The 23,441-nt window shown below is 41.3% G+C and overlaps 2 protein-coding genes across 10 annotated transcripts in view; one reads left to right on the top strand and one right to left on the bottom strand.

Moving 5' to 3' along the window:
- DOCK4 (dedicator of cytokinesis 4) overlaps positions 1-3,097 on the bottom strand; it is a 444,122-nt gene extending 441,025 nt beyond the window's left edge. For all 7 annotated transcript variants that reach the window (XM_057733986.1, XM_057733987.1, XM_057733988.1 and 4 more), the window contains exon 1: positions 2,797-3,097. In XM_057733986.1, coding sequence (XP_057589969.1) covers positions 2,797-2,833 — 37 coding nt within the window. In that variant the 5' untranslated portion in view covers positions 2,834-3,097. The remainder of the gene's footprint in view (positions 1-2,796) is intronic.
- The window catches only part of ZNF277 (zinc finger protein 277), a 116,941-nt gene continuing 96,218 nt past the window's right edge, over positions 2,719-23,441 (top strand). The window contains exon 1 of one of the 3 annotated variants that reach the window (XM_057733996.1): positions 2,719-2,819. In XM_057733996.1, coding sequence (XP_057589979.1) covers positions 2,743-2,819 — 77 coding nt within the window. In that variant the 5' untranslated portion in view covers positions 2,719-2,742. Of the gene's footprint in view, positions 2,820-3,370; positions 3,517-23,441 lie in introns of those variants that run through there. The other 2 variants (XM_057733995.1, XM_057733997.1) reach the window with 2 other exon arrangements.

Below are 23,441 nucleotides of genomic sequence, written 5' to 3'. Positions count from 1 at the left end.
AATATGCCTATCATTGTGCCTACTAACATGTTTTTAAAGAGACAAGGTTGCTATCACTCAGGACTCTAGCTTTATTATATACCTGTCTAATTCCCTAGAACACTTAAGTATATGACTAAATACACATTCTTTTAAGACCATTCATCAATTAAATGGAGGAGATATGGTTTGAAAAGGAATTTCTATCTCTGGTACACCTTACTACAGATATGAAATTTAAGTAATTTTATCCATGTTTACAGTATGTTGCTTGAAACTGAAACACTGATATATAAAGACACATAACTATCTCATACACAATTGATGGTAGATAGGAAGTATATTAGAAATACACAATTTGCATGGAAACTTCAGGCACTCAAAGTTTCAAAGACTGGTTTACTTCAAAGAATGAGGAAACTGCATTGCTACTACACCTGATATCAGCCAAACATTTGTGCCCATAAAATATCTTTTCCTTAGTATTTATAAAAAACTAGACAAGAAAAGCACATACAGTAACCAAGTTTATTAAAAATAAATAAATAAATAACAACGTGCAGCATAGGCAGCTACAAATAGTGCTCTCCGTGGTGAGAAATAAAGTCCACACATAAGAATCCTAGCAAAATTTTCACCACGCACACACACCTAACAGATGGATTCTAAAAAACAGCTAAGCATTTCATAAGCCAAATGCTCAGAAATTAATAATAAAAGATGGCTAACAGTCCATGTTATGTGTTATATTGTATAAATGAGCACAACAGACTCCCCACCTCTGCTTTCACCTCTCATCTCACTCAATGTTTTTCCAAATGTGTGCTCACCCTTCCACCTCCCCTACTCTGCAACCAAATCCCAGCCACCCAAAGGCGAGGTGTCTGCTGCAGCCCAAAACACTTGAGTGATAACATCCGGTTTGCCATTCCAGGAAACCCCAGAGTATGTTTTAATCCTCTGCCCACAGCTTGCAAAGAAAGGCGAGAGAGGAACTAATTGATACCAGCACCCCAGCTGTGACCTGGCACATAAAGAAATCAAGAAAATAAATCCCATCCATAATCTGTATAATTTAACACTTGGAAGAAAGCAACATCTGGGAGCAACTCCAAGCGGGACAGTGTTGCTGGATGTGTTTGTGCTTCCTGCACTGAGTGCTAACCCTATGACAAGGGAACGCTCCGGTCCTCACCAGTTCATCAACGTCTTTTCCTAGCAAGGGGTAACCTACCCCAAAAAAGGGGCAAGTGAAGAGAAGGAAACATCTACACCTTGAGAGTAGAGTGCCTGGCAAAAGCTCCCCTTACACTTTGAAGAGAGGGAAAGATGGAAACCCCTTCCCAAAGGTGGGTTCTGGACAAACTATTGTCTTTGCTAACCAGTCAAAATCCAGAATGAAATCTAATGTAATATACGGGAATGGCTCTGTTTAATCATACAGTCCTTTCAGGGGACTCCAAAGTCCTATCCCCAGGCAAAGCTAAGAAAAAAAAAAATCCCCTGTAACTATGACTCCGTGGAAAGGCTTTCCAGATTTTTTAAATTACAGGAAAATGAATTTAGAACATAAGCAGATACCTACATTTCATGTAAACCGCTAGATCTACACCCAATTTAAAAAAAAGTACACCAATCAGCAGGATGGGACAATATAAGAAATAGAAATGGTTAGTAAAATCCATAATGCTTTCTGTTAAATCTTCTGAGAGGTTATAATTGCATTTGGTTGCTGCAGGCTTATCAGAGAGCCTGGCTTCTTAATAGTCGCAACCTAAAAGGAGTAACTGTCAAGGGGCGACCCAGCTGAAATCAAACAACAAAAACGGGAACTGTAATCTGCCTGAAATGGGAGGAGGGAAAGGAAGGGAGACTCCTGTATTCATCCGTCAACATTAATGTCCTTTGTTGTTCACCTTTGCACAGAATAGCGAGCGCTACCCTGCTCCTCTTCCTCCGAACACCGGTGTCAGGGTAGTCCTTTCCTAAAAGCTGTGTGCTTGCCTCGAAGACCCAAGCCTTCCGATTCCCTGTCCCCATTAACACTCCACAGCTGTCCTCCACCACCACCCCCACCGCGCTCACCCAGGGCCGGGAGGGTGGTCAGAAGTAAAAACACTGCTGAAATACCCGTTCCCCTCCAAAGACCAAAGAGCAGAGCGGCGCAGATGTTGAAATTTACCAATTCCCCCCCGCCTCTCAACACACACACACACACACACACACACCCGGTAACCCGGGATGGAACGGAGGAGGGAGGCTCGGGCCGGACTCTGTCAGACCTGCTCTTCTGAGGACGGTGCCACATTCCGCTCTCCCGGAATGCTGAAGGGAGGCAGAGGGAAGGTTCTGTGCCTCCCTTCTGTTTTGGGGATGTTCTCTCCGCGCGCGACTGTTGTTGTCTCCCTCTCCACCCTGGAAGATCACTGCAGCCCTTGCCGTCTTTGGATAAAAAAGGAGAAGGAGGGAGAGGAACGCCGTTCGCCCTCCTCTCCCAACTTGACACACACACGCCCCGTCGCCACTCCAAACTCCGCAGGCAGAGCCCGCAGCAGGCGGGCTGGCCGCGCGCTCCCCCCAGACGTCCCGGCGCTCCCTCCGGGAGCCGGTGCCGGGAGCGCCCATCCGGCGTTGAGGGGCAAGACCCCGGCGCGCACCCCTCTGCCTGGAGCCGGCTGGGCAAAGCCCCGAACCCGCAGCGCGATGCCAGGATCAGGCATTTCCAGCCGCGCGGAGAGAGGGGCGCCGAGGCAAGGACGCGAAATGCGCACTCGCTCGGGCCAGAGCGGAATAAAAGTTAGCGCCGCGGAGACTCACCCACGCCGTATTTCTCGTGCTCCGTAGGTATCCACATGGCTAAAGAGGGGGCCGGGGTCTTCGGGCTTTGTAATCCCCGCGCCCCTTCTCCGGCTCACAACAATGCACAGCTCCCGAGCAGCGGCTGCAGCGCTGGAGCCCGGCAGCTCCGCGCGGGCTGCGGGCGCTGGGCAGGGTCTGCGCTGGAGGCTCCCGAACCCGGCGTTGACACCGCACGGTCGAGGCTGCGCCGCCCGCCGCTCTCCAGGCGGCGGCTGCTCACAGTCCTCCGACGCGCTCTCGGGGACCTGGAGGCGCAGTCATTGTTCTGATTCACTGAACTAAGCGAACACGCCGGGGCACTCTCGGGCGCACCCCCGCCCGCCAGCGCCTCCTCTAGCCCTCCCTACCCAGCGCCCCCACAGCACGCTGGGAATTGTAGTTCTGGGCTGGTCCCTCCCGGAAGGAGGCGGGGAATTAGAGGCTAGGGGCGGGGTCACGTTCCTTTCCCCACTTTCCTATTGGCCTAGGTCGTGACGGCGCGACGTGGGCGTGGAGGAAACGCCGCGCTGATGGGGAGTTCGCTTCCAATCGCGTTTTCATTGGTTCCGCGCCTGACCGTGGCCCTCCCTTTTTTCCTGAGCCGCGTAATGGCTGCTCCCGAGACCCAGGGGGCTGCTACCCAAGGGGAGGAGGACGGTGATAGCAACCGTGGTGGAGCCGAGGGTGTCAGTTATGAGGGTGAGTACCGTGCCTCTGAGGGGTAAATGGTTTGTCTTCCTTTCTCTCCGGAGTGCAGCTGTCTGCTGGGCGGACCCCAGCTCTAAGACCACCTGGGCGCGAGGGGACCACGCGCGGGGCCCAGCGGGACGGGGTGGGGTCGGGTGCGGCTACTTGCGGGGGACTGTCTGGGAGGGAAGAGAAAATGGTATGGAAGGGCCTTCTCCGCAGCCAGGAAAGTTCCCTGGGCGCCTGTCCCACGTTTGGAGCGCCCACCTTTGCGCTCGCTAGCGAGTGGGCGTGGGTCAGGTCGGGTTCGCGCGTGTGTGATTGTAACTCTGGGATTAGCAGCTCTCGCGCCTCGCCAGTACCCTACCCCGGCCTCGGTTTGCTTGGTTTGGCCTCGGGAGATAGGTTTTATTTGTGTTCGGGCGGATTTCCAGCGGCAAACTGATTGGTCACTGCTCTCCACTCTACAGATTTTCTTAATTGCTAGCTTGAGTAGCCTCTGAAGGGAAAGTGTATGCGGCTTGTACAGCTTCCCCCCTCGCTGGTTGACTGCCCCGGGCGTTCTCCAGGATTGAATTTGGCGCCTGGGAGATCTTCCCAGGCTGGGTCCTTAGAGCAAGAGGAAAAGAAGTGGTAATTTGCGGTCATGGCTTCAGAGGAAATCATCACAGCTACTTTAGTTTTACTCTACTTTCAAGTAGTCTTCTGATCCAGTGTAGAGAGCAAAAATCAAACTTTGAAAGCTGCAGGGGGATTGTCTTTAGAATTCCTAGCCCCATTCTTTTACTTTTAGTCTATCTGCCCCCCAACCGACCTCCTTCTTTTTTGATTTGATATGTAATTTAATACAGCTAGTTGTCTTTTTCTAGTGGACATAGTGTGGGGCTTAAATTTGGTTCTCCGTCCTTGAGGTTTTTTAAAAATTTCTTTGTTTTTGCTTTCATGGTTAAATTGACATTTAGTCATAAGTTTTTGTCTTAGCACAGAGATAGTGCTATTTCTTCCTACTTCTCATCAGTGGAACCCCCCTAGCTCTGAAATTACTTAAGTACCTCAACCAAAGAAATCTTTGGTAAGCTCCATACTTAAAGATTGTGTTATATTCACACTCCAGAGAGTTCATTTTGGGGTTGGCCGTATAGTCAAGTTTTACCTTGTAGTAACATGCTAAAGGTTTTCCAGATTCTCAAAGTTCCGAGGGCTACCTGTTTAGCATTTGATGGAGGAACCTTTGGTGAATTTATATCACGGATTAAGTCATAAAAAGGAAAATGGGGTATGCCTTTCAAAAACATTGTATGACCTTTAAATATCATTAGTTATTTTAAAATCGTAGAACTTTTCATATGAGCAGTTCAAACCATTCAGAGATGTGTAAGGTAAAAAAATGAAAGTTCCTGCACCACACAGTCCCACTCCCAAAGTAACAACTCTTGGGGGCTTGGTGTTTGTTCTTTCTTTTTTTTCTTTCTTTTTCTTTTCTTTTTTTTTTTTTAAGCTGCGTTGGTTCTTCATTGCTGCGCACGGGCTCTCTCTAGTTGCTGTGAGCCAGGGCTACTCTTCGTTGCCGTGCACAGGCTTCTCATTGCGTTGGCTTCTGTTGTTGTGGAGCACAGGCTCTAGGTGCATGGGCTTCAGTAGTTGTGGCACTCAGGCTCAGTAGTTGTGGCACACGTGCTTAGTTGCTCCCCGGCATGTGAGATCTTCCTGGCCCAGGGATTGAACCTGTGTCCCCTGCATAGGCAGGTGGACTTTTTTTTTTTAAGTAAATGTATTTACTTATTTATTTATTTAACTGTTTGTGTTGGGTCATCGCTGCTGCACACAGGCTTTCTCTAGTTGCAGGGAGCGGGGGCCACTCTTCGTTGCGGGTGCACGGGTTTCCCACTGCAGTGGCCTCTCCCGTTTCAGAGCATGGGCTCTAGGCGCTTGGGCTTCAGTAGTTGCTGCACGTGGGCTCAATAGCTGTGGCTCACGGGCTCTACAGCGCAGGCTTAATAGTTGTGGCGCACGAGCTTAGCTGCTGCGCTCTGAGGCATGTGATATCTTCCTGGGGCAGGGATCAAACCGGTGTCCCCTGCATTGGCAGGCGGATTCTTACCCACTGCGCCACCTAGGAACTCCGGGAGGCGAACTTTTAACCATTGCGCTACCAGGGGGGCAGTCCTGATGCTTTGGTGTGTGTTCTCTGTAATAAATTTTATATATGCCACACATCTATATGGTTTTGATTTTTTTTTTAATAAAAAAGGGATCATTCTATGTAAGCTTAAAGACCTGGCACCGTCTTTCTTCCAATGTTCTATTATAGACGTTCTTCCATATGAATACATTTGTTAATTCATTCTTTTTAAGGACTGTGCCCATAGTATTGCATAGTATGGAAGTGCCGTACTTCAACCATTCCTCTGTTAATGAACATAGTGCGGCTTTAGTTTTTCAGTAATGTAGTGAACAGCTTTATATATATATCCTTGTCCATCAGGTGTGTATTTCTTGAGGAATTGGGTCAAAGGTGACATGTTTAATATTGTGATACATGTCAGATTTTCCTCTTAAAGGGTGTGTGTAGACATTCCTACCAGTGATAATGTGTCCTTTTCTCCATATACTTACCAAGCTGTGATGACCATCATTAATTCAAGATCAATGTTTAGATGAGTATCAGATAGAATTGAGTAACTTTTGATAGAAAGCTTAATTTTAGGTTCCAGTTTGTTTTCAACAAAAGTATTGAGCAGTGAATTTGCTGTATCTGTAACAGAAAAAAATTCCTCACCCTGGTTCAGAACTGCCAAGTATTCTAATTTGTTGCAGTCAATGGGAGAGCTTAATAGTTGATTTTTATGTCTTTCTTATAAGGTAAAGTTGTCATTAAAAATTCCCTTAATAACCTATGTATCATTCTTTGACTTTATCCACATTCTTTTCAAAGCCTGCAAAGTGTGATACAAATCTTGGTTGGAAATAATGATGTTAAAAGTATGCATATTAATATTTTTTAAGCAGCCACTTGAGCTATCAAGTATGTCTTTCCCTGTAAAATCATTAATTTCTTGAAAACTGCCTCTTTTAAGAGGTTTCCCTCTAATTGTCAATCTGTGTGTTTAATATTCTGGGACAGAAGGGACTAGGGAGTCTTTTTATAGAAATCCTTGCAATTCTACAAGGTTTCTGCTAGAATGAGTCACTGGGTGGTATACAGGCAGGTACAACACCTTCCCTGAGGTCTATGTGCCAGACTTCCTGAGGCTCCGTCTCTCTCCAGGGAAGCCCCTGATCCTGCACAACACTGCTTTCCGAACATTTGAACAGTAACGAGGATTTCATAGTGTCCCCTAAAATTAAGATCAGATAGTAGACTCAACATTTCTCACATTTGGGGGTGTTACTGGGGAAATTTTTCTGATGGCGGTGATTTCTTCTGACAGTGTTAACCTATGCTTCCATATTGCAGTGTTCTGACAGAGTCAACTTTTTTCCCTACAAATGCATGCCCCGTAGATGATGATAATGGTACTGGCTCTTTGGATTTATAATGCTTTTCCTCTGGAGACCTTATTAACTCATTTGTGCTGTCTCTAGAAGAAATGGGGATAGCAGGTGGTGTCAGCTCCTCACTGTTATATTTCCTATTTTGATAAATGGCATCAAGCCTTTTATAGAAACCTACGGAGCACCCTTGATTCCTATCTTGCCCTTAGGTCCTGAATCTGATCAGTTGCCATGTCTTATTTTCCTGTGCCTGAAACATTCTTTTGAATCTGTTCTTTCTCTTCATCTCTTCAAATAGCCTCACCATTGCTGCTGCATTGCCTGTGTCCCCACGCTCTAAACTGTGCTCTTGGGGGCCAAAACCGTGTCGTTTGTTTTTGTCTGCTTGACTCTGTTCTTGGTACCTTGTCAGTGTTTAATAAATGTTTTAGCAGAACTGCATTCTAGCCTGGATGATTGCAAAACCTTCCTGTTGATCTCACTGACTCTTGATTTCCCCTTCCTTAGTCCACCTTCCAAAACTCAAATGTATTCATGGATCTTCACTTCAGATCTTCAGTGTAACTCTAACGTGTTGCATTTAAGGTTCCAGTCTACTTTTCCGACCTCATTTTCAGTCACCCTGCTTCCTTTCCCAAATCTCCATTATCACACTTACCATATCAGATTGTAGTTATTTGTTGGCAGTTTTGTCTACACCAGTAGACTGTGAACTTCTTGAGGGCAAGAGTTGTCTTATTTTACTCTTGTACATCCAGTGCTTATCAGAACTGTGTGTGGTAAACACTCTATAACAGTGTAATGGTTAGAATCTATTTGAAATTTATCCAAAGTACGTAGAATGACTGCCATTCTAGACAGAGGAATTGAAGTAGAATGAAAAACTGAGTAGATGTTGTGTGCTTGTGAAACTTTTGCATACCAACTGGAAAATGAAGAATATCATCATAAAGTATCATCTGTGTCAGAGATAATCATAGTTAGCATTTTAGCATAGTTTTTTCAGTCTTTTTTAAGTGAAATGTTAGTGTTTAGATAATGATTAAGTATTTAAAAGAATACTTCAGGTCTGTCCTTTGTAACCCTGAATCCATAACTGAATAAACTGCTGCAGAGACCTTGAAATCTGTCTTCCATCATCTGTATGGCTCTTTTCCAGTTTTCCACAGGTTGTCATCTTACTTCCAGCATTAAGGCTTAAGTCTTGTCTCACATGTTTGGCATGACAGTAGAAAAAGGACTAGACCCTATCTTGGAAAAAACTGTGTTTAAATTTCAATTCTGACATTTAGTAGCTGTATAATGTAGATTTATTACATATCTGCTACATTTATGAAAATATAGCTATAATACCTCCTTGCAGAGTGACTGTGATTATTTCATTGAGTTATATATTTATGAAAGCCCGACGTATTTTCTTTTATAAAGTCGAAACTCAGTAAGTATCAGTTGCATTCAATATAAAGATATGCCTAATTGAACTATAAAACTGCCTACTCTGATTCACTTAGAAACAATCTAAATTGCAATGTAACCAAGGGGTTGCTTAGGAATGTGGTGGTGATAACTGCTTAGCCTGCCCATGCATTCCTAGGGGTTGTCAGAGTGTCTATTGGTGCTCTGTACCGGTATTGCAACTATGTGCATTGAGGGCCTTTTATATTATCTTCTATACCCTTTCTCACCCCTGCCCCTCCCTCTCATACCCAGCTCTTCACATGTACACCCACATTCAGAGTCATCAAGAAGCTCAGATAATCTTACATACACAGATGGCCTTGCAAGGTACAGACCAGAGGGTGTCAAGGAAGAAAAAGAATTATAGATACTAGGTTTGGTGTAAGGCTCTAAAGTGCCCTTCTTCAGAACATCAATTTGTTTTCCTTTAAAACATACATGGGGCCCAGCTTGCAGGATATTGAGGAGATATTATAAAAGAAGCGTTATAATAATGATACTGATGGCCGTTAACATTTGTTGAGCAGTAACTGTGCCAAGTACTGTTTCAGGTGTTTTTAGGGATCTTATTTCATTTTGTCTCACAACATCCCTGAGATAGATACTCATATTATCTCCTTTTTATTTAATACAAATGAGGAAACTGGTGCAAAGAGCAACTTGCACAAGGTCACACAGTAACTGAAAGAGAATTTTTAACCCAATTACTATTATAAAGATGTCTCACAGTAACTAAACTCCACTGGTTGAGGTGTGAAACAGACTTTCCTTAAACATAACTTTGTTCTGAAGTTATTGTTACTGCAGAAAGTCAATATGGTATGAGAAAAGAGGTCAGGCCAACTTAGGATCAAATCCTGGTTGCTTACCAGCCACAGGTAAGTTAAGCAACCTCTGAACCTCAGTTTCTTATCTGCAAAATGGGTGATAATCGTATCTGTCTTGCTGGAATGATTAGTGAGATGATAGTTATAGTACCTAGTCTTCAATAAATGGTAACTTTTACTTCAGTCATAGGTTTAGGAACATCCTTGCCTTGTGTGCCAGAGGTGGTACAGGTGATGATTTTGAGTGCTACCATCTTAAGGTGTCTTTTCCATTTTATGACCAGGTTTCTGTTACGGGATTTGGTAGGTACTTGTAGTATCACACACTGAGTTTACGTACACTTCTCATTGTATTGATAGATCTTGCGTTCATGCAGAAGAACAGCACTGTCCTCCACAACACATTCTCATACACATCCCATCTTGAAAAACTGAAGATGATATTGACCAGATTGATGAAATAAAAATCATACTTTCTTCTAAACATAAACCCATGAGTATGTAGAAACAAAAAATGTCCATGAACTGCCCTTCAGTGATTGAATCTTTAAATACTTCTATTAGGTGTTCATAGAGATCTTTGCCACAGAGTTAGGGTTCAGTTTTGCTGCAATTTATTTAATAAACTTATGAGAGTGAATGGATTGGCATTTCACTGACAGTACCTTGAAGAATTGCCATCTCTTGCAGAAATAAGTGTGTTCTAGTGACTTCATTGACCCAGAGGTGAGCAGGGCAGCTTTTTCCAGAAGTGGTGATGGATTTGACTGATCAATCTCCTGCCTTTCTTTACATCTCGGCCAATGGTCTTTGTGACCAGTGTCATTTATTTGCAAGATAGCCAACTGGGGTTGGGTGCTATCTTTAGCTCTAGGAGTCAAGTAGTTTCTGGAATTAAACAGGACTTAAACCTTTGCTTCATTGGGTGGGGGAGTTGGGGGGGGGTATTTAACAATAAGTGGTAGAATATTTTGAGTGACATAAGCCAATGTGGAATACTTTGGGGCTTTCTTTATGTGTAATGTATTTAAAATTAATCAATACATTGAGTAAAACTGTGTGGAAGGAAAACCTGGATTAAGAGTCAGAAATCTGGGTTCTGATCATGAATTTGCTGCTTTGTAGCAGTGTGAATTTGGGGAAAATTATTTAACCCCTCTGAGCCTCCCTCTCATGAAAAGCTGCAGGTAAGTACCTTGCTGATCTTACTGGGAGGCTGAGTGATACATTGTATGTGAAAGCATTCTGTAAACTTTTATACCCTATGAAAAGGTAGGGATGAATGGTACTGATGAGGGTCTATCACAGGAGGCAGTGGTAAGTCTTTGGAATTGGACAAACTGGCTTCCACAGCTGTCGGTTAAAACCTGTGTGGTCCTGAGTGAGTCAGATGACCTCACTATTATTATCATCACCACTGCTGCTGGTATTACAGTGGTCTGGAGATATGACTTTAAAAATGATTACAGGCTAATTAACATTAGCGTTTGAATGAAGACATAACCCTGATTTTATAATAAACCCTTTGAGGACAGGTACTGTCACATACAGCTTCGGATCTCCTCATCCTCTGGGACAGTGCCATGCTGTGATGGCATTTGGTGTAGGTTGGGTGGTGACTGTGGATCAGCTCCATGTTGGGTGCTGTATGGGGCACAAGTGAAGAAGAACCCTGGCCTTATCCTTGGGGACATTTCAGTGTAATTGGTGGGGCTCCACATTCATATTTTACCAGAGCTAATTGGAGAGTCCTTTTTGTTTCCATATTACACTCTGGGAAGAACTGAATACATTTGAATCTGCAATTTGTATTCATTGACTGAGGAGCTGAGCAGAGTAAAGCTTTTAAATGTGGTTATTTTTAAAAGAAAGGAAATGCATGCTCCATCTCCTGGTTTCCCTAACACTGTCCTTATTTCATGTTTTTTCTAAACTGAAAGATGAACCCTCCCCCAAGTAATTACAGAGGCCCCGACTTTAAGAATTTTTTTTAAGTGTTTTTGTTCAAAAACTTAGATTTGTTTTTTAAGAGAAAGACTTCGGAATTGTAATTGTGGTTATTTAACACAATCTTTCTGTTATGTAACAAGCTGCTATTCACCAGTAATAGCCAATTAGAAAAGAAAATATATTGTACCACAAATGGTAATTACCATTATAAAGCAATTAATAGCAGGAACTGTTGCTGAACAGTAACATATCATCAATTAAGCTATCTTTGCTGAAGCACCGTACAACTAATTTCCACAAATGGAGGAGGGGAGAGGAAGGTGAAAAAGTCTGAAAGCTTATTGGAATTTCTTACAAACTAGTTGATGGATGCACCCACGTGAAGGAAAGTAATGCTGATAATCTACTGGGACTTTGAGTTGGTTTTCCAACATCACTGATCATAGACTATTTTGTTTAGTGGGAAGCCCATTGGACAAGGAGTCAAAAGACCTGGGTTTTAATCCCACTTCTGCTTGTGACTGGCTCTGTGATTTTAGAGAAATTATTTGCACTGGTATTTAAGATTTCCTGGTTTGTAAATGAGAGAATTCTTTATATTAGCATCCTTTCAGCTGATCTTCCAAGCATCAATAAAAGAAAGAGAAGGTGGACTTACAGCTAGGGAGCCCAATTATACATATCCTAGAGTCTGTGTAGAAAGAAAGAATATTATATCTGGGTTTTTCCTTAAGAGTTAGTTACACATTAATTGCACCTGTGAATGTCCCTAATCAGGTGTATCAAGTTAGAAAATTGGTGGAGAACCACTGGCAGTAGGTAACTTCTGGGGTCTCCTAATCCAAGAGATTATAGATGGATCATTATCATGCATCCCATCTTACCCCATCCCCTCTCCTCTCCATGTTTTAATAAACGATGCAAATCTGAAAGAGTTTTGATGGAACTCAGAATTAGTTCATTCAAAAAATTGTATTAAGCATCTGCTTTGTGCAAGCTTCTGTATTTTAGATGCTACAAAGATAAAAAGACATATCCTTACCCAGAATCTTTTGGCCTAATAGGGAAGATGATAATAAGTGCATAAATAACTATATTACAAAGTAGAAAGTGTTAAGGACCATCAGATGATCAAGATGGAGTTGAGCAAGAAAGAGATTGTGCCCAACAGATGGTACTAGGTCTTGAAGCTGAGTAGGATTTGAACACGCAGAAATAAGGAAAAGCATTATAGGCCCAGGCAAAGGGAGGAAACAATAGAAAAATTAAGGGCATCTACAGCAGGTAACAAGTCAATTCATTTTGCCCAGAGAAAACGTTAAGTAAATGGAAGAAATGAAGTTTGGACAGTTTGAAGCTAGACATATAGCCTCAGATGTTAGACCCTGACTGCAGACTTGAGGAAAAGGAATGACAAGATCAAAGTTTAATCAGATAACAATGTACTGAAGAGAGAAAGTTGAGTCAGGAGGCATGGGTATTTGCCAAAGAGAGATAATAAAGACTCATCCTACACTTTAATAATATGCCTTTGTTAATAAAGTCAGATGATTACTCAGTCCTGTAAGGAAATTCCTAAAATTAGAAAAATATGCCAGGACAGAGCAGGTTGTATTTGACGATTCTTTCTTTGATAGGTTGGGGTCTGCTTGGGCTCTGTCATAAGGGAGGCCCAAAGAGTGCAGACAGAGAACATCATAAAGAATACAGAATAGGCATCAGAGTACAGACGGGTGGAGAAACCTGGTGGCAGGTAGTGTGAAAGGAAACCAGAGCTGGACAGTAAAGTGGTAAAAAAAAAAAAAAAAAAAAAAAAACAAACCAGAGTTTATTCAGCAACTATTGGAATAGAAGGGAAGAGATCTCAGTATAGAACTGGACTCAATTCCAGATTCAAGGAGAGGTGGATGGAGATTTTTAGACAAGGAGCAGATTGGGGAGGTTGGGTGATGGAAAATTACTAATAGGAAACATCAGGGGGGTTCTGCCCTAGAAGCAAAGGGTTCATGTGCCCATGGTGCAGGAAGCCAAACTCTGACAGTGGACGTTTGTAGCGAAGTCAGGATTTATTGCAGAGGCCAAGCAGCAGAGTGGGAGACAAGCCTCAGATCCACTCCCACGTGGTCTTTGAGTTCGGGGTTTTTTAAAGGGGAAGAACAAAGAAGCTGGGGGTAATCATCATCTTGTGACATTTCTTAGTCGTCATTTTGGAAGTTAGAATGTCTCTGGTTTACAGTTCTCTGGCCTAGTGGTCCATGGCTCAAGGGTCTATTAGCTCATCTTGCTCTGGAGAAATAACCTGAGTTTGTACATTAATGATGATATCAACAATATCAATTTTAGTCATCTGACTCTGGTTGATTAGTGTTCAGTTAGCTTAGGATTGAGGTCAGAGGGGACAAGAACAGGAATAAAGTTTTAGATAGGTTAATCATAAACTCAGCAGGGCAACTCCAGTTTAGGGGGAAACAGTTTCATTGGCTAAACAGACTTGACAGGATTCTTGCTCAGGTGGGCCAGAGTAATAAGATATCAACTGGAGGATAGTAGAGACAGAGGAACCCCATCAGAGATGGAGGGTGGGGGATTCTCTCCAAACTGACTTAGCAGGACTCTTACTAAAACCTGGCTTTTCAGATCTAGCATGGCCTGATCGAGGAAAGAGTTCAGAGGAGCCTGACTAAAGTTTGGTCAAGGAGAGAGCCTTTGTCAGTAGCAGGAACACAACCACAAGTAAACTGGACTTCAGAGACAGGATTCAAGTCAGTTAAAAAGCCTTAGAGAAGCAGGTTTAAGAGGAATGTGATTCTGGGCGAGGCCTGGATTCTGGTTTACAGAATCAGGGCAACAGGTTGAAGACTGAATTACTAGAAAAGGTATACAAGTTGAGGCTTGGTTCCAAAAAATTAGTCACATGCCCAGTGACTAGCATCCCAGACCCAGATGGAGATGAAGCCAAGAAAACTGGGTTGGTGTAGAGCCACTGGCTTGAGGTGGTTCCCTGCTGGAGCAGAGCCAAACTACTGGTGGGCTTAGGGACCCCTGCCACGCTGATTGGCAGTGGTAGCAGGGGCCTAGCTCCAGGCAACTCATTACAGTTGCCCATATGGCCACTGAACTCCTAACCCTGCGCTCATTAATCCTGAATAATCAGCCAGTTGTAATATAATTCTCAAGTATAAGGTGATAATACCCTTTCTTTTTCATGGCCCCTAGACTACATGGGTACTTGATGCCACAGAGAAAGATTCCTGTACTTGATCTTTTTCCTTTTGAAACATCTTAGAATTTATTGACAAAACAGATTAAAGTATGTTAATTATTTCCCTCTTGTTATCAGTTGTTATACTTGTTTCCATAAATAGAGCACAATCCTGTTTTTCTTTCGTTACATGAAACCCAGAGTACATCCAACCACATAGATTTACATGTTCTTAGAGTCTAAATGAATTAAAAATGAATTAAACCTTTAAGTAATGGACTGAAAAGAAGTTCATTTCTTTGCTATCATACTTTTGAGATATACTCATAGAAAATTGTGTTCTTGTTTTTGTTCATCTATGTGATGGAAGTAGATAGGCCTAATGTAAATTTAGTATGCTATTTATGTTTTTAGGAACAATATTTCAGGACTCCATAGAATTCTAAGACAGAAAAAGTATTAATACCTTTTTACACAAAGAGATTTTCACGTGCCAATACTGAGTTAAATAAAGCAACGTAGCATCTTTACTTCAGAACTTTTTAGTATGCAAATTTTGTGACTGTCCAAGAGATAAATATTACATTGCATTTTCCCAAGTATTTAACTACACTACCTTTTTCTTAAATAGCACCTATTAACATTTAATGGGATGCTAGTGTTCCATGGAATTTGATTTGGCAAATGCTAATCAGGGTCATCTTCCCCTTAAACAGATCATATTTGTTAAGAGCTTAGACACTCCCAACAGTTCCATCTGTAAACATCTTCAAGAAGAGATCGTTCACCCTGTATCTATAGTAATAACCATTGTTGTTCATTTTATAGCTTTCCTGTTTTACTTCAAGACCTTAGTGGGGGAAAAAGAAAAGTAGAGTATTAAGCACAGGGTAAAAACAACAGACATAACTATTTGTTCTGAGAGAGATGTGACATCCTCTAAGTAGCATTTCCCTCCCTTTCAAAAGCTAGAATTCTTTTGAAAATGTTCAAGGTAGCATTGAAATAAATATTTGTATGAATAAAACCTAACACTTAAGCACAATATGAGGACTCTTCAAATTGTTATCTTTATTTTAGTGTCCCTTCCTTAGTACATTTGAATTAAGATATGAATATGGAACTATAAAAAAAGAAATTGTTCCTAAATAACCAATTTCTGATCTACTGTTCCAGAGCACTCAAGGCTGTGCTTTTTATTAAGCCAGGTAAGCATAGCTATTTAATGCATTATTTAAGGTTATAAAATTTTAATTCACATTCTTCTATCAGCTTTCATTGACTTCAAGAATGTAGGTTGCATTTTTTTTTTAATTGCCTCTGTTTGGCATCATTGTCAGAAATGTCAGTTTCTGAATTACTGTGTATTAATGAAATGATGAATCCAGGCATCTCTTTGATGTAAAATCCACAACTAGTGTGATGTAGAGGAATTTTTTAGTGAAAGGTTTTTTGAAACAGCTTAGAAATGATTCATGGAACCATTGTTATTCACTTCTAGTTAGCAGTATTCAGAGCCAACTGGCAAGTCTCCATTTCTTCAGGATTCTCACTGTTACATTAAATATAGTTTCAAAGTAGACTGATTTAGGCAAGCAGAGTATAAATGAAACAACTGGATTGCTCTCTTTATCTTTTCACCTTTTCTAAAAATTACATGTTTGCTAATCTTTGTGACAGTACATTAATGAATCAGATTCTGAATTCATCTCATTTATAGTTACCAAAAATTATTATAATGTTATTAATAGTGACTGATCCTTGGACCCTGCTGTGAAATGCACACATACTTGTGGAAACTCAAAACACATTTTCATATACTTATGGGCAACATTTGGTTCATGTTATATCCTTCTTAAGTTATACTTCATAAATATTATAATCCTCATTATAAGTATACACCTCCTCCCTTTCTCTTTCTGGGTTAGTCATACTCGTATTTCAAATCTTAGCTTAAATGCCACTTTCAAGCTATTCTTGAACCATAGTGTGAAATAGCTACACACTTCTTCGTAGCTTTAATCATATTATACTTTATAATTATCTAGGAGAATCCCATTACCTGCTTGTTGCAGAAAGAAATTTTAATTCTCATAGTTCCATTGACATATACTAGGTTAGTTTTCAAGAGCTGCTTGTAACAAATGACACAAAAGGGGTGGCTTAAAGCAGCAGAAGCTTCTTCTCTCACAGTTCTGAAGGCCAGAAGGCAGAAATCAAGGTGTCAGCAGGGCTACACTTCCTCTTCTCTAGAGGAGAATCCCTTCCTTGCCTCTTCCAGCTTCTGGTGGCACCAGACATTCCTTGACTTGTGGCAGCATAACTGGAGTCTCTGCCTTAGTGTTCAGCCTGTCGGAGAGGTTAGGTAGGCTTCATGAGGAGGTGAGACCTAAGTGATTGATCGTCTTTGCCAAGTGGGGTAGGTCTTGGTAGAGGAAGCAGCATGAGGAAAGGCTTGGAGAACTCCTACACCTGCATATTGTCACAGCCTGAAATGATGTGGTGAAGTAGGAGGCAATGCTAAGAAGGGCACAAGGGCTGTATTAAAAAGGAGCTTTTGGGCCATGCGAAAGAACTTGGGTTATCTCCTACATAGTGGAGAGTGTTTTGGGCAGGTGAGAAATATGAATCAGACCTGCTGGATGGGAGCAGCCTTGTGGCGGTTCTAATGTGAAGGTGAATACCGACTTCAGAGGCTCTCGTGAGAAAAGCACATTCCTTATGCACTCCAAACTGGGTGCCAAGCTGAATAAGTCTCTCTGAAATGTGTAAACCATCATGTAACCTTCCAGCTCAGAAACCAGCTATAATTTCTCTTTGCCTATAGGAAAAATCCAAAATGACATAATATTTTTATTCAGGACTCCTCATTGCTTGGCCCCACTAATTTAATCTGCTGCTTCTCAACCACAGAGATAGACAGCTGTGAGTTTTCTTTTACTCCCTTGTTTGTAACGACACCTCACATGAGAGACCCACATGAGAAGAGTAATCTAAGGGCCACAGATGGAAGAGTAAAGCCTGTTCATTGAGTGCTCACTTGACTTTGTCATGTGGAAATCTGCACTTTTAAATTTTATTTTCTAGATGAAAGTGAATTTTTTCATGTTGTTTTTCTTTATTATTTCTAAGAAATGTTTGTTTTCGAAGAAAAGTTGATATTTTTTCCATAATTAAAAATGGCCATATACCCTTGCAACTTGGTATTTTTATTTTGATCCATGGCAGGTTTTATCAGATACTCCTAATTAAGCTCCACATTTTATACAAATCGTCCAAAAGTTTTCAAACAAGACCTCACATCATTTGAAGAGAGAGTGATTGTGTATCTTTAAAATAGTGTCTGTGTGTGTGTGTGTGTGTGTGTGTGTGTGTGTGTGTGTGAAAAGGTTGACTTGTAAACATTTTTAAATGTTGGTGTGTTAATTGGAGTGAAGTTTAGTCTGATTAACCAGAAAGAGGAAACCCTGCTTTGTGGTTGTAAATTTTTCTCTTACTGAAAACTTACATACATATCTACTGCAAATCCTTAACTCTGATTTAGCACAACTGATAAGTCCAAGGTCACCCTTTCAGAGGTATTTAATCTTCCACTGTAGTACCTCTTTTTAATGATAAACTGCATTTTTTTGTGAGCAGCCCAGTTACTTCTGAGGTCTCTGATGAATGCCATCTGGTCTTAATGATGGATTGCAGTTTTTCAGATTGCTTTCTTTGTGTCCTTCCATCTCCACATTCCACTGTTTATTTATTTATTGGCTGCATTGGGTCTTTGTTGCTGCACTCGGGGGCTACTCTAGTTGCTGCGAGTGGGGGCTACTCTTCATTGTGGTGCACAGGCTCCTCATTGTAGTGGCTTCTTATTGTGGAGCACAGGCCCTAGGTGCTTGGGCTTCAGTAGTTGTGGCACATGGGCTCAATAGTTGTGGCACATGGGCTTAGTTGCTCTGAGGCATGTGGAATCCTCCCAGAGCAGGGCTCGAACCCGTGTCCTCTGCATTGGCAGGCAAATTCCCAACCACTGTACCACCTAGGAAGTCCAGTGTGCAGCTTATCTTATGTATTCCTTCCTAATATCAAGTGTATTTGCTTGAAATCAGTAATTTGGGGGAGGGGAGTCTAATCTACTATTTCAGAAAAAACAGACAAGATAGTAGTTTCCACTTCATTAGGAAAGAAGATTGGTATCAATTTAAAATATTCTGCTGTTTTCTCCAGTTAGTTCCCTCGGTAAAAATGCAGTAGTATCCAGGGACTGCCACCCTCTTCCCTGGACAAAAGGATTTTTTTCCCCTTAACTACAGTGATTTCAAAGCCTTTGTCCTGTAAGTTTCATATATTAAAGATTGGACAGATGATTTTAAAAGTGAATAATGAGATCTAGGGAATTAAGATAGAGATTGAGAGTCACTATAATTGGAATTAAAGCCTCAAGGGAAGACAACATAACTTGTAGGAAAGAGGAACAAGATATCAACTAGACAATAGAAGAAATCTTGTGAAATCAAATAAGGTGTATTCATTTGGAGAATTAAAACAAAGTAGTCTGTCTGGAATAGTTTGTAGATTAACACTTAAATTCACATAGGATAATGCTCTCAATTTTCAAGTGTTCCTCTGTAGTACCTGTTTTGAGTTGATTTGCCTTCTTTGAATTAATTTGAAAACCGGATTACAAATGAAATACTGAGAAGTGAGGCCAGTTCTCCGAAGTTACTGAAAGTGTAGCCGTGCATATGTGCACAACAATAGCACAACTACTAGTTGATGGTATTGAGGCCTTGAAAGGGATGGGTGAGAGTTGAAACTGCCTGCTGTCTGGGATGGCCTCTCCTCAAGATCCCCTTGAGTCCTGAATCTGAGTAATAATTTAACAGCAGTTTTGTTGTTAGAGTGGTTGTGTATCAAATGTTTTATGCCATGTCCAAAGCAAGAATCTAGTGATGCAGTTCTTACCCCATCAACCTCACTACAGTGAACTTTTGTCTGTAGTCACTGGAGTAGCTTGTAATCTTGAGAGTGACGGCTGGTGGTTCCAGAAGCCTAAAGTTAACGTGAATAGTCCACTTCAATTATCCCTGCATATTTTGAGAAATTTTGTCAACTTCTGACCGGTCTAACCCTAACTTGTATTCTCTCTGACTCGAGTATCTTTTCTCTGCCTTTCCACTTTACAACGCCTACTCATTCCTCAAGACCTGGTCTAGATGGCACCTTCACCTTTTCTGTGCGAGGTTCTTGTTGACTCCTTGCCTCCACCCAGAAGGTAACCCAGCATTTTCTCTTCTTAATGTTTCATTTCCATCATCAGTTTCTGGTTTCAGCTCCCATCTTGGGATTGTCACTTCAATACACTTTGCTTCTATATTTTATGTTCTGATGCTCAGGCAGTGATGTCCTCTTTACTCCTGACTTGACACTTGTCACTTGGCTGATATTAGACATCTGTATGCTGTATGTCCAGGGCTAAAACTGAGGCACCGCTGGATTCATCTTCTTTCTCCTGCCTTTTAGCTGTTGGAAGCTGCTGTCCTTGCAGAGCTGGTACTACTCTGACTGTCCTCCACAATCCTCCCCATATTGTTAGCAAGTCATATTTTCTGGAGCGTCATTCCATGCTTGATCTTTTTTTATCACTTCAGCTACATTTAGAAGATAAGCAAGTTACTGAGCAAAACGGACAAGTCACACAACTAGTTTTTAGCAAGTAATGCCGTCTTTGGAACCCCATATCTATTTACGATTAGCACCGTATCATTATACCAAACCACAGATTCTCTCCTGCTGTCATTTGAAATATCTCTGCTTTGAATGAATAGCATTTTTAGGTAATTCTTGTGTGTGGTATAAGGAAATGGTCCAGCTCTATCCTTTTGCATATCGACATCCAGGTGTTCCAGCACCATTTGTTGAAAAGACTGTCATTTCCCTAACTGAATTGCCTTGGCATCCTTGTCCAAAATCAATTGATATAAATTGTGAGGATAAATTTCTGACGAGTGGGCTTCAGTAATTGTGGCAGGTGGGCTCAGTAGTTGTAGCTCGCAGGCTCTAGAGCACAGGATCAGTAGTTGTGGCACACGAACTTCATCGTTCCGCAGCATGTGGGATCTTCCCGGACCAGGGATTGAACCTGCGTCCCCTGTATTGGCAGGTGGATTCTTAACCACTGCACCACCAGGGAAGTCCCTTGAAATCTCTTCTTAATGGGCTCTTTTCAGGTACTATTTGATACTAGACCCAGGTAGTAATCTGGGGCAGATGGTGTCTGAAACTTTCTGGGCTTTAGTTTTTTTCTGGTGGTTAGAGGCTGTCAGATACCCTTCCAGGCCCCTGGTAGCCTGTAAAAACCTGGGCTTAGTAATTTCTCTTTCCTTTCTTCTGTAGTGAACAGGTAAGTAAAATATAGACAAGAAAGGATTTCCTGGTGAGTCATTGTTAATGGAGCACCCATGTTGCACAATTGGCCGTAAGTATGAGAATGAAAAGCTTAAATGGTTGTGCGTGCTATGGTAAATAGCTTAAGTTTTGTTGACCCTAAAAATTCTATAAATCTTTTCACTAACAGTCATTCACTTTCCATGTTTGAAATTAAGCACAATCTAATATTTTAAACTAGAACCCAAATGACACTTTTAGAAACATTTATACTGTAAAAGGGGGTCTCTCTGTGCAAATAAGGTATAGTTCCTATGATAATGAGTGCAGTGTTGAACCTGACTAGAATATATGATATTTGTATTTCTTTGTCACCCATATTTCTCATAATAGACATTTTTCTAGGTTCTCTATGTAACCTGTTGAGGTTTGAAGTAGTTTTTTCTGTTGTAATTTTAGATCATTATATACTTCTCTTCATCAAGTTGGACCCTTTGACATTCTGGGTACCAGTGACTTCAACTTCTTCAGAATTAAAACAGAAAAATTACTAGACATGAATTTTTATATACAGAGAGAGATACACAGAGTAAAAAAAGAATGGATGCATTTTCTTTAACCAGATGGTTTTTAAAATTATAGATGTATATAGTTTTATTATATCTTTCTAATAAGATACCTGACGGTATCCGTGTTTATGAAGTCACTTAGTTGCCTAATTGTATTAAAGTATTTAGATTAGAATTTATGGTCATGTGATTAGTTGGTATATTTCTTCAAACATTAATTTACATTTTCTATTTTTATCTTGATACATGCGTTAAACATAATTTTTATAATTTAGTAAGTCAAAGCCTAATAATATGCAGTTATTTGTGTGATTAGAAAAATTTTTCAAAAGGCAATTATGAAGTTTTCAAAAATGAAATGTAATGTGTTGTACAGTTTGCTAACCTAGGAAAAGAAGCACAAATCCTTTTTTCACTTTGAATACCGGTTACTGGCATAGAAGAACTCAAAATATATGTCTTTTGAACAAGTCTGTTTATAGTGTCCAAAATAATTTTTTTTTCTCATGCGTGCTCTTCTTAACTAACTTTGCATTCAGGAACTTACTCCTCTTCCTGGCATTCTGATGAGTTAATGACTACTCTTCTCCCAGTCATCTTGGCTCATGGTTCTTCAGGTCCTCATTTCCTCTTTTTGGTTGTTCCTTCACCTCCACCCCAAGCCACTGACAGCAGTTAACCCATACATTGCTTTGGGATCCATGGGTTCTGAGAGCCAGTGCAGCTGAGTGAAGGTGAGAGAAACTCCTAGCTGAAGCTCCAACCACCCTTCTCTCTTATTGGGGTTCTCACACAGGTTGGAAGTGGAAGAAGGAACAGAAGGAAGAGCAGGCAGAGGGAAGGAAGCAAAGAAGAACTTGGGCTCTATGTGGTTGCGACCTCTTAGATCCTGTTCTTATGTTATTTTCACGCCATTATAAGGGAGAAGATCAGTTCCGCAGTTGTGGATGTATTAATTTGCTATGGCTGCCATAACACAGTACCACAAACTGGGTAGCTTAAACAAGAGAACTTTATTGTCTCAAAGTTCTGGAGGCTGATAGCGTGAGCTCAAGGTGTCAGCAGAGCTGGTTCCTTCTGAGGGCTGTGAGGGAGAATCTGTTTCGTACCTCTCCTAGCTTCTGCTGGTTTGCTGGCGATCTTTGGCGTTTCTTGGCTTGAAGGTACATCATCCTGATCTGTGCGATCACCATCTCATCCTTTCCTCCCTATGTGTGCATGGCTTTCTCCAGGTCCAAATTTCCCCTTTTTATAAGGATACCAGTTTTGTTGGACTATAACCTCTAATGAACTCACTTTAACTTAATTCTGTAAAGACCCTGTTTCCAAATAAGGTCATATTCTGAGGTACAATAGGAATTAGGACTTAAATGTATCTTTTTGAGAGGACACGATTCAACCCGTAACTTTGGACATCTTATAATAGTCAGTGCCCATAGCATCCAAAACTGAGACACTCACCTTTCTTTGATAAGCAGTTACCACGACGGAAGGAGGTTGAGGACAAGTATCATTAGAAAATTAGTGGCCCTTGATGGTTTATGCATCATAGTTTGCCTGTGGTTTAGAAGAATGTCTGAATTAGAATTTTAGACTTCACCCAATTTTAGCAGACAAAAATGCCAGTCTCCATGGAAGTTTCTCCACATTTTTCATTTCAAATTTTAGTTCTTTGATTTTAGAAGAAAAGTGAACCACTAAATTCTTGATTATGTTTATGCAACAAAGAACCAAGATTTATCATACCTCAAATTTGATGTCGAATGCCTAGCAATGTAGACACCAAATAAACCCCTTCTTGGAGCCTTCTCTGATACAGCCTCCTCTGTGAAGACTTCAAAATCATATTCACCTCCTCCATGAGCATTCCTTATCAAAGATACCTGCCTGTCACCTCCCTTCACAAGACACCACTCATTAGACCATCTTCGGCTTTACCTGTTGGCAGGCCTGTTTCCTCTCTGTAACTTCCTCAAGGACAAAATCAATGTTTCATTCATTGTTCTATCCCCAGTAACTAGTCCAGTTCCTGAGACACTCTATTTAGGGGCTTTGGAA

The sequence above is a fragment of the Hippopotamus amphibius genome, chromosome 4 (assembly GCF_030028045.1).
Source record: "Hippopotamus amphibius kiboko isolate mHipAmp2 chromosome 4, mHipAmp2.hap2, whole genome shotgun sequence".
Taxonomy (NCBI): Eukaryota; Metazoa; Chordata; class Mammalia; order Artiodactyla; family Hippopotamidae; genus Hippopotamus; species Hippopotamus amphibius.
Note: the sequence above shows the minus strand (reverse complement) of the source record. Positions and strands in the feature narration are given on the sequence as shown.